This window comes from Coffea eugenioides, chromosome 10, assembly GCF_003713205.1.
Source record: "Coffea eugenioides isolate CCC68of chromosome 10, Ceug_1.0, whole genome shotgun sequence".
Taxonomy (NCBI): Eukaryota; Viridiplantae; Streptophyta; class Magnoliopsida; order Gentianales; family Rubiaceae; genus Coffea; species Coffea eugenioides.
This window is the reverse complement of record NC_040044.1, coordinates 7,470,925-7,481,876: the sequence shown is the minus strand read 5'-3', so window position 1 is coordinate 7,481,876 and position 10,952 is coordinate 7,470,925. Positions and strand designations below refer to the sequence as shown.

The following is a 10,952-nucleotide window of genomic DNA, read 5'->3' as shown; positions in this document are numbered from 1 at the left end:
TGTAAGTAACACCATTCGAAGCATTGTATGGGTATAGGCCAAATTCACCTTCCCTTGGGGCCCTTCTATGATAGCCTTGTACCTGCTGCTAGTAACATGGTGCAGTCTAGGCTCTAAATTATATCCCTCATCAAGGAGAACCTGGCCAAGACTCAGAATAGCATGAAGCTTTTTGCTGACAAGCATAGGTCTGAACGAGTCTTCCAGGTGGGAGATTGGGTATTCCTCAAGTTGCAACATTATAGGCAGCAATCAGTGGCCATTCGGAGAAATTTGAAGTTGGCTGCCAAATATTTTGGACCTTTCCAGATCCTTGTGAAGGTAGGGGAAGTCGCCTACAAACTTAAGTTACCAGAGAGAGCTCGAGTCCATCCAGTGTTCCACGTCTCTTTACTTAAAAGAAAAGTGGGAATTACACAGCAGGTGGAGTCCACATTGCCAGAAGTGGATGCAACAGACCAGTGCTTGCTGAAGCCAGAGAATGTCCTCCAGAGGCGTGTTATAATGCGAGCTGCTCAACCAATAATTCAATAGCTAGTGAAATGGAACAACTTACCAGAATCCGAAGCATCGTGGGAGGATAGGAGCTTCATTGACAGACAATTTCCATAATTTCAAGCTTAAGGACAAGCTTTGTTTAAGGGGACAAGATTGTCAAGAACAAGAAATTAAAGGGGAATGTCGTTTGAAGGGCTGTGCGTTTAAGAATTTAGAAGCAATACTACGTCGTTCTACTAAGAATGGCGTTGCTTGTATTGTAGTGCAGAATTAGTTGGGGGCAAATTACATAAATAGCCCTCCAGTAACAGAATTTCGGTTATGACTTTAATAAAAATGAATCTTTCTGCTCTCTCTCTCCTGCCTGTTAATTCCCTCCCATTTCTCTTCTCTTCTCTCTTCTCTCAATCTCATTTCCCTCTTCCTTGTTCTTCCGCAAATTCAAACTCAATTCCAGAAATTAGCTTGCAAGTCTGACAATATCACCCTATTCAGATCGCATTCCTCGATCTTAGCTTTGTATATGTGATTGACTAATAATTAGACATGTACCAAATTAATACGCAGAGGAACATTTTGTTAAGGTCCGTAAACAACATGATTTAAATCATCTTCAATCAAATTGAGCTAAGTTTGCCCTAAGCTTGCAGGGAAATCTATACTTCCAACGTTATCGGGCAACCAACTTTCATAATCCCAATCTGTTTAGCATATCTAGTAGCTAGAAACGTGCCTCGTTCTGTCTATTCGCTGCAATTCCCAAGTGATCCGCATGTGAAGATCTCATGTTAACGTGAAAGTCCTTAATTCTTTAATTAAGACTTGTATGATTGTCACTTACACTAGAGGCTTCATCTCTTATTTCAAGAACGATTTGCATACTTTTTGATACTATACATTTATGTAAGCAAAAACAATCTATGAATACATACAAAAATGATCTATCGTAGTATAAATAGATAAGATAAAAAATTTTTTTGTTCCATTCTATGTTTCCATTTTTTTCCCTCTCTTTTAGTATTTTGTAAAGGAACATAGAATCAACTCTCACATTCATTAGTAATAATGGATACGTCAGAAATTATACCTATTGTCCTTTTTTGTTCCCTCCCATCTCTTTCCAACTATGGAAGTAAAGCTATTTTAAGTTTGGAAGCAATTTGGCCCTCCTTCATTTGATTGCTTTTCTTCCTCGATTTAACTCGCAAAGGAGAGATAAATGATTACTGAATCTTTTCTCTTGCCCCCTATTCTCACCTCCCAAGCAAGGTGTAAAAAGTGACCATAATCAAAAATCAAAATCCAAATTCACACCTTGTGGTGAATGGCATCTGGTTGGGGATTTTTAAATGGCATAACCTAATTCCAGTACCAAATTTATAAAAATAAAGTAAAACAAGCCCATTACTTGAATTTTGCAAAAAAAACTTTTTTTTTAATTGAGGGTAAAAGGTTAGCAAGAAATTGATGTAAATTGAGATGGGCCAAGTCCCAAATGGATCCAATACCATAGACATATATATATACACACACAAATATTTGTCTCATAAGTAGACTTCAAGCCCACTTTGACAAGGCCTACAAAAAAATAACTGATAAAAGTCAACAACTTTAATTCCAGCAAGGAAAAGCAAATCTAGATTCTAGTCTACGAAGTAACTTTAGAAAAGAAGCAGCTGAAGTACTACTACTTTACAGTTACTCAGTTCTCACACGAGCGTAGCCACAGACCCAGGGCAGCAGCGGCCAGAAACGGGAAAAGGAAAAGAGGGAAAAAAAAAATTAAAAGAAGAAGAAAAAAAAAGGAGGAAAGAGGAGATGAAACTACTGGGATGGTGGTTAATGTTAGTGGGTTCACTTCGGTTGGCATCGGTATGGTTCGGATTCGTGGATATTTGGGCTCTACGCCTCGCCGTTTTCTCTCAGACAACCAGTTAAGCAAATAGCATAGCGCCACTCTTGTTCTTTACTTACTTTGTCATTTACACATTTCACAAGAGATCACACTTGTGATTCCCATTTATTGGGATCGTGCAAACTGTAGTGTACATTTTGGTCAGCATGATTTCGTGAATCATATAATACTAGTGCTTGAATTTACGTACAAATTCAGCTCCTTCTTGGGATTGTGATGTGATTTCGTTTTGGGAAATTAAAGAACCCGTGACAGTAGTATATTTTTCCTTGAGATCCCAAAAGAGTCAAATCCCTTCAGTTACGCCTTGTGTAGGGAGTGAATGTTTCCTCCGTGCTAAAAGCTTCTTGATTCTGTACTGGGATTTCTTTTCCTTCATTTGCTTTTGCTGATTTACCGGGATTTTGTTTCCCCTCGTAATGGAATAGGACTACTACTTGCTGGAAGAATTATGTTGTATCAGCGGCTTTCATTCAAAGAATTGATCTTCACTGGAAAATTATATTTTGAACGTTTTTCTGGGCTTCACTAATTTCCCTATGCAGTGAAATTGTCTGAACCAAATTGGTCTTTGTGCGTCTATTTCTTAGTTCATGATCCTTCTTAGTCTAATCCTAGAGGGACAAATGATTGATTTACTTTAAGATAGTGGATGAGTGGATGGTATTGTGACGATTGGTTTTAACCATAAGATGTCTGATGTTGACGAAATTAAAATGCTGAGAGTTTTTGTAATACTAAAAAAAGGGCTATTGAGATAGAGCATGGAGTGGTGCCAGAAACTTAATTGAGTCATGGACGATGGACTTAATTATTTGATTTGAAAGAATGCCAATGCTTTTGTTCAATGTCATGTAGTCTAAGAAGAATACAATCACTTCCTTGAGTACAACAATTCAGCTTTGGTAGGGCAACAGAATTTGAGCTCTGACTGCAACATTTTGCAACTTTGTATGGGTTTCAATATGGAATGCAGGTCTGAACAAAGAAAAAGGCTTTTTGTAAATGGTCTGCTGTCACTGTAAACTTATATGCTTAAGCATTAGGTTAGCAGTCTACTAGAAATTCTCTAGGAGATGGACCTGTTAACCAGCAAATTCAAATGTTTTTATATTCACATGCTTTTCTTGATGTGATTGGTAATATGCTATATTTCGAAAGATTTATTTAAAAATGTGTACTTTTGTGAGTGGTTTGAAGTTAGAGCATCTTCCTAATTAAAATGTAAAATGTCTTGTATTCTTCTGTAGTGACTGAAGTTCATGGAAGGACATTTGGGATTTGGACACTATTGACATGCACCCTCTGCATTCTTTGTGCATTTAACCTTGACAATAAGCCATTGTATTTGGCAACATTCTTATCCTTCATCTATGCCTTTGGTCATTTCTTGACCGAGTACCTGATATATCATACCATGGCCATTGGGAACCTTACAACTGTTGGCATCTTTGCAGGTACTTCTGGCTATACAATGCTCGTCTGAAATATCATCAATTTCTGCTTGATCTTCTATGCAATTGCGTATTTTGCTTGAAATATTCTGCAATCTTGGTATTTTTGCTTCTTGAATATCTTTAAATCGTGTAAATTTTTTTTTTCAATCTTTTTAGTTTCCCCTAGGAGGCCATAATTTTGAAGTTTGAGAAGATTGAAATAGGTTATTTTCGGGATTCTATAACTTCTTCTGAATGTTTATACTCCATTATCTGTGAACAATGGTAACCAGAGAAATTATTGAATGAAATTACTTGAGGTCCTTCTTCGCTCCATTTTCACCATCTTGATAAAAATTTGCCTTTTGTTTGACATGTTGAGATTTAAGTCGGATTCTGCTTCATTAATCCTCTATTCCACAGAAGAAGATTTGAAGAATGTTCTGCCTGTCCTATCCCTCAAAGGAATGAGCAACAGATTCATTTCTCATTATACCGCTAACTATTTGTTCAAAATACCATATTTTGTCACCACTACATTTTGTTTTCAACGTATTTTGTATGTGACCTGAAACTGAGCAGAATGGAACAAGAAATTAAGCTTGTGTCTGCCTTGGATGTGGAATAGTGCTTCCCATAATTGTAACTGAATGTTGTGTATCCTCATTCTTGTTTCGGAAACTCATATAAAACATCTTTGCTTGCCTATTTAATTCTGCTGGTCTGACAAGTATTGGTAGGATGAGCTGGCTGCTGCTGCTCAAGTGATTTATTTCTGCTGTTCCAGCATGAATGACGATTTCTATAAAAAAGGAAAATGATGTAACAAGAAATGATAATGCCAAGCATAGGCCTAATAGAGATTCAGATTCTTTCTGAGGCTATTTGAAACACATTTTCTGTGAGCATTATGTGATAACTTCTTCGTGCAGGATGGTTTCATTTCTTGAAATAGTTACAGTTGATCATTTTTCCAATCAGCATGCTAGTACTTCAATTGCTTGTCAAGTTTATTCACCTGATGTACTTGTAGCGCTAGTTTTCTCAAACTGAAGTTGTTCTGTTATTACAGGCACATCCATAATATGGATGCTATTGCAATGGAATGCACATCAGCCGGTGAAGACTAAGAATAAGTAGAGCTGTAAAGCATCAGAAGCTATTATTCTGCACATGAAGCAGATGAGTTCAAGTTAGTTGCTCTGTGCTTTATCTTTGTTGCTGAAGGAAATTCGTCATGGCTATGGCTGGGTAAACTAGCTTTGATGGTTCAGCTCTCAAAGAACCTTTGATATTGGGTGTTTCTTGGTATTAAGCTTTCAATCTCATCATCTTTTTGCATCCCTTCTTTGGATAACCTTGTTGGCGTTAATTATTCTTTCTGTACTCGTGGTCCTTCAACATTTTTTCTGATATCTTGCTACAATTGGGGGCCATATTGTTCTTTAGTCAAACATTGATGGGCGTTAATCAAGTAGGGATTCATGATTTGTTTTGGTGGTAGTTGATGAATTTGCAGTTTATGAACTCTGTAGATCTCCAATGCCTTCATCATGATTTTATGTCACAAGTCTACCATCAAGTCTGGATCAGATTCTTGGGCTTGGGCTTGTGGCGAAGTGTAATATGTTCAAGCCCAAGTACACTCCCGGCAGCAGGGTAATAATGTTTAAGGGGATAAACTAATCAAAGATCATGATTTTATGCTGCATGAATATATGGAATATAACCAGGACAGGACGTTGCAATTAGTCTAAAAGGATTATAATGATGATCCACTTTAAATTAGCAAGCAATCCTATCTAGAGATGTTTCATTTCTTAAACTGTATATTCAGCCGCTCAAAATTGTTGAGAAAGTTAAAAACGTCAAATCTACTCTTGGGCTTGAAATCAGGAAAATGTCGTTGTTCCATGGATTAACTTTTCATGCGCTGACCGCGTAGTGAATTTTTTTTTTTATACTAACAAGTTTAGATATATATCACGTGTATAATTTGAATTTATGTTACGTGGCACAATCAAAAGTGATCTGCCATCTTCTTTTCTCCTGATCCACAAATTCTTTTTATATTTTCTTTGGTTTATCCGGTAGGATGAGCCACCTGAAATCAAGACACTTTTTGTCGAGATGACAAATAAGCAAACACAATTTGAAGTCTAAAGAAGACAATTTCATGTCGTTTCAAGGACACAAGGACGCTTTATGTTGGTAACTTGGAATATAATAAATCCTTCATTAAAGTGCTAGAATTCTTGGTTTCAAGGTGCTTATAGATCAGCCAGCCAATATGAAGTTGAACACTGCTACTTTATTCTTCTCTAAGAACCTCAATTCTAATATTTACTATCTCAAGCCGCCTTCTCTACATTATACAACACCAATGCACTTTTAATAACAAGAAGGTAATCCTAAATATTCAGTAGTGATCCAACTGTAAGATTTCCAAACACCACAGCTCAAAGCCACAAGAGGGTTCAAGAAGTATCTACGCTGAATCTTACCTCCATTTAGGTGCAGGGCTCTGGGCTCTGGAGTATTATGATATCTTCTCGTGGAAAGTTCTAAAAGAGATGGTATTATAACACAGTGGACTGGTTGGCAATTGCAAGTTGAAAGAGAGGACGGTGTATCTTCTGGTGCAGTCAGATCTTTTCCCATTCCCACTTGTGTTTTATGATATATCCCTGCTGTTTCTGCTGATATATCAACTGATGAACAGCTGTAAGGATAAATGGATTCTGGATTCCTTCCATTGGCATGTTGTTTGTCAGCAAGTGCAACTTTCACATAGCTCTTTATTCCAAACTTTATATCAGAGCCCGGATCTTGTTGTTGCAATATTTTTCCAGCTAATTATTGATTCTTCCAAATTTTCGTACCTAACTTCTTCCTCTACTAAAGCTACTGTTTCTTTTTTTGATGTTGAACCTCAAAAGATACCTGCATTTGGAACCATTTGATGTTTCTGCTTTATTCTCTAATCAAGCTTTCAAGCATAATCACTTCATTCCAAGATATATAGGTATACTATAATTCCGTTTACATGCAACCTTTTAGTCACTTCCAACACTAACCTATTCCTCCTTGTCATCTTCATCAATCAAATCCTCTAATTGCTCATGCTCTCCTTCTTCAATCTTTTCCTGGCTGGTAACACTCATGTCACCGTTTCCACCTGCAATCTCATCTTCCTCGTTCCCCTGGAACTTGTTTTCTTCATCTTCAAATTCGAGCTCATCATCCTGATTTCTCCGAAACTCTGCAGCTAGTTCGTCTAGTCTAGGATTAAGATTCTTCCTCCCCATCTTCAATAATGGATACCCAATTTTCCCTTCTTCAGCTGCAACTTCGGAGCTCTCCACCAAAGCTACCTTCCTGGCATTGAATTGCTTGGCTTGATAAAGCAACCAAATGCATATGGCAAGCAGTAAACATATCTGAAGAGCTAGCTTCAATTTGGACCCTTTCACTCTTTGGTTTCTACTAGATGATTGCTTCAACATTATCAACTTAATACTTCCACCTTAACCTAGAACATTTGATTTGCCGGAGTTTCCCCTGTATCACCACCCAAATATACTACATCCAGTTAGTGGAAATGTGTCAAGAAAACATATGGACTGTAATCAGAAACTTGCATACAATTTTTTTTTACGATATCTAAGTAGTACGGAATTCATAAAAGTATTGTAAAACATCAAAGAAACTCCCCCGCCCCCCTTTTCTTTGGGCACAAGCACATTCTTCTCAACTAATTGATGCACATCACAAGCAGGGAAGAGGTTGGAGAAAAATTTGTCAATTGCAATGTAAACCTTAGCTGGAAACTTAATTTGACATAGATAGCCACCAACCAGACTTCAGTCAAATTCAGTGCTTGCTGCAGAATCCGGGGGGTGGTTAAATACCAATCACAACAACAACTATCGATTCCTGCATTTATGCAGTAATGCTAAGAGAGAAACAAGGTCCATTGAAATCCTCTTCAAAACAAAATGAACGCAACTCACTGGCAAGGAACAAAAAAGCACACAACTTACACAAACTTCATTGGAGAGATAGAGAAACTAATTGACCAGATCAACAAAGATTTACATTCCTAGCCAGACAACAATCTTATAAAGTTCTTGATAAGCAGATTCCGGAGATGACGCCCTACCTCAAGAAAGATTGCTTCAAAGAATCCCAACCATCCCAAAAAAACAGCAACTAGCCACTAAGGGTTCCATATATAACAAAGCAAGATTACGATAAACTACTGTAAACCAAATAAACTGCTACGAAAGAACATACCAGTAAAGCAACTAGGCTGTTGCACTTGCAGGCGAGTGAGAATGCGTGTGGAAAATAATGCTACTAATGATACTTAATTAAGTTGCAGTCACATGTACTGCACTGGTTGGATTCAGAATATCATGAATTTATGAGATATTTTGGTAAGGAGTTAATAAGGTGATGGAGGACGGATGTGTCGGTGCCGTTTTTATTGCTATCATTATTATTTATGGTGGCCAAGGTAAAAAACAATATACTAACCACCTAGTTTTGGTTCAATGACCACCAAAAAAAAGGTATTTACGCTGTAGGTGAAACGTTATAACCCCATCTATCCAGGTACTTACTGATTCCTATTCAAAAGAAATGCCGAAGCACTCTATGATTTAGAGTCAGATGTATATATATCTGTTAGGCTCTTTTTTTATAAAAAAAAAATAGATTAAATTATAAAAATATTATCATTACGACAAGAAAAAAAATACTTTTTAGATTTGATCGAGTTTGTATACCTGCTAGCAGCTTCTCTCTGTAGAATAAGATAGGAATGTTATGGTTCCGACACAAAAAAGGTACAATACAATGCTAGTACCAGTAGCAGCAGGAAGACAAAACCAATGCAGCTCAGCTTTATCCATCCGTGTCGATCATAGAGCACCTACAGTAATCTACGATAGAGAAAGCTCTCAATAAATGTACGTGGAAAAATGGCTTCTTTCTATTTGGCCATTAGCGCATCTTGTAACAAACCGCCCAACAAAATGCTTATGCCGTGGGGTTTATGATTAGGCATTGGGAATCGTAGGATTCTGCTTTACCGACTCACCACCAGTTGCACACACACACACACACTTATAGTATAGTTTAGCAAATTAAATTAGGCTGTCTTTTGCTATCCAGCCCAAAGTGTTGTACTGGTGCCAATATTTTGTTGTCGAGTTCATTTCAGTTCTTGTCCCAAGCAATGCGTAGCGACCAAGGTGAGTGACTAGTGACCATATTTTTTTGGTTTAGTGAGTGCTTGGATGGGATGGATTGGTTTGATATAATTTGTTGAACCATAAACATGCCTTACATTTACTTGAATTTAATGTAATTCGTGGTATGAGACTTTGAGGTGTCTTTTTTTTTATATATATAATTTTTGTTTACCTTCCATCCTCTCTTACGCCTTTCTTACCCCTAATTCGAATCCTAAATCTGGTAGCGAAAAGAATTTTAAAAACCCTCCTCTTATCGTTAAACCAATTCCACTAGACCAACCTCGGTGGCTCTGAGAGACTTTGAGATGTCATTCATTCGTAAAGGTGTATAGGTAGGATGGCTGTCTATGATTTTTTTTCTCTTTTGGATATTTGGAGACCTTTTTTTTTAAAAATCACTTCTCTAGAATTTTGTGGCAAAATGGTTGGCGAGGCGAATTGAGGGATTTATGAAGGATTTTATATCCTTCCAAATATGTTTATACTGTTTGGATTACTTAGGAGGTATTTGAAACTGTAATTCATCAATTATTTTAGTGTTTAAATGTATTTAAATAATTATATAAAAATATATTTAAATAATTGGTAAATGATCGAGGCAGATATCTTCTGCGTAATCCAAACAACCTAAAGAGATTTGGGATGATTTCAAATATTTCCTCCAATTTCTTAGTCCAAACGTAACCCATATTTGATAATAATGGACAAAGAGGATAAAGGCTGCTCTATTCTTTCAACTAGATATTTTCAATTCAAAGTTAGCAATTTTATGTGCTTTAGAAGAAGAATAAAGATGGTTTCATTTTTGCACTTTTTTTTTTTTGGGATTGGTTTGCCTTTCAAGTACATCTTCTTCTTCTTCTTCTCTCTCTCTCTCTACTTTTTTTTCAAGTACGTAGACACCCAAAGTGCAAATTGAATCAGGCTGGAACTATCCATAACGGAGTCCAAATCGGAGCAACCCACTTTTGGATCCTGGGCTGACTACTGTTAAGGCTCAGGCAACTGCCCAACGAGTTGAAATTTGGGCCCATCTTTCCTTAACCATCTATTATTCCTTTCAGTCCAATCCAATTCAATATTTATATTTCTTCAAACCTGTTTCACAACCCTTCACAAAATTTTTTTTTTTTAAAGTTTCACAGCCTCGCTTTTGAGAAGGATAACTGGAAAATTAGCAACTTCTATAGTGATAATGGGGTCGATTGTCTACTTTTTATATCTTCCCATATTTTCTCCTCAGTCATGAATCATTTATATGAGAAGAACTGTACAGGCCCAGCTGTGAGCTTCCCTGGCGGGGGCCCAAGAAGTTGGCAGCTGGATCAGGATTCAACTAAAAACCGAGCATTCGTGAGTTGATTCGATCAAACCTTGATTTGAATTTGGTCAATATCGAACTCAAGTTAAGTTCGAGCTGGCCAAGTTGAGTTGGAGCTCGAAGTTAAACACGGAAAAATTCAATTCATTAACTCATGAGCCACTTGATTATATATATATATATAAATTTTTATTTTAATAGTGAAGTTACATATATATTTCTAATATTTTATTATTTATTAAGGAAAAATTAGTATTTTATTCTTTTTTAAAAAATAATTTTTTATTTTTTAAGCTCAAATATGCTCAAATTCAAACTCGACTTAACTCAAATTTGAAATCGAATTCAAACTCAAACTTTATATTAAGTGTTCATCGATAATAGCTAAATTATCAAAATCACCATTAGTTTTAGCGCCAAACCTTAGTTAGGATCAAACTATCCTTAGAATTTATCGAGTCGATCTTGAGCATGAATATGGTCACAAAGTACAAGAGCAATTACATAGGTAACGATAATTA

The 10,952-nt window shown here is 36.6% G+C and overlaps 2 protein-coding genes across 5 annotated transcripts; one reads left to right on the top strand and one right to left on the bottom strand.

The window, feature by feature from the left end:
• Nucleotides 1-2,195: 2,195 nt before the first annotated feature.
• On the top strand, nucleotides 2,196-5,379 carry LOC113749279 (ergosterol biosynthetic protein 28). The gene is made up of 3 exons (XM_027292963.1): nucleotides 2,196-2,431; nucleotides 3,664-3,870; nucleotides 4,922-5,379. The coding sequence occupies exons 1-3, from the start codon at nucleotides 2,317-2,319 to the stop codon at nucleotides 4,987-4,989; spliced, it is 390 nt and encodes a 129-aa protein (XP_027148764.1). The 5' UTR covers nucleotides 2,196-2,316; the 3' UTR covers nucleotides 4,990-5,379.
• A 682-nt stretch (nucleotides 5,380-6,061) lies between these two features.
• Nucleotides 6,062-8,272, bottom strand: LOC113749140. Of its 4 annotated transcripts, none has more exons than XM_027292806.1 (2): nucleotides 8,146-8,272; nucleotides 6,062-7,410 (listed from the first exon to the last, which is right to left on the bottom strand). In XM_027292806.1, exon 2 carries the CDS (start codon nucleotides 7,353-7,355, stop codon nucleotides 6,927-6,929), a length of 429 nt encoding a protein of 142 aa, XP_027148607.1. In that variant the 5' UTR covers nucleotides 7,356-7,410; nucleotides 8,146-8,272; the 3' UTR covers nucleotides 6,062-6,926. The 4 variants fall into 4 exon arrangements, with proteins under 4 accessions (XP_027148607.1, XP_027148608.1, XP_027148611.1 ...); XM_027292807.1 differs by lacking the exon at nucleotides 8,146-8,272 and adding an exon at nucleotides 8,012-8,116; XM_027292810.1 differs by lacking the exon at nucleotides 8,146-8,272 and adding an exon at nucleotides 7,893-7,978.
• Between the last annotated feature and the right edge of the window lie 2,680 nt (nucleotides 8,273-10,952).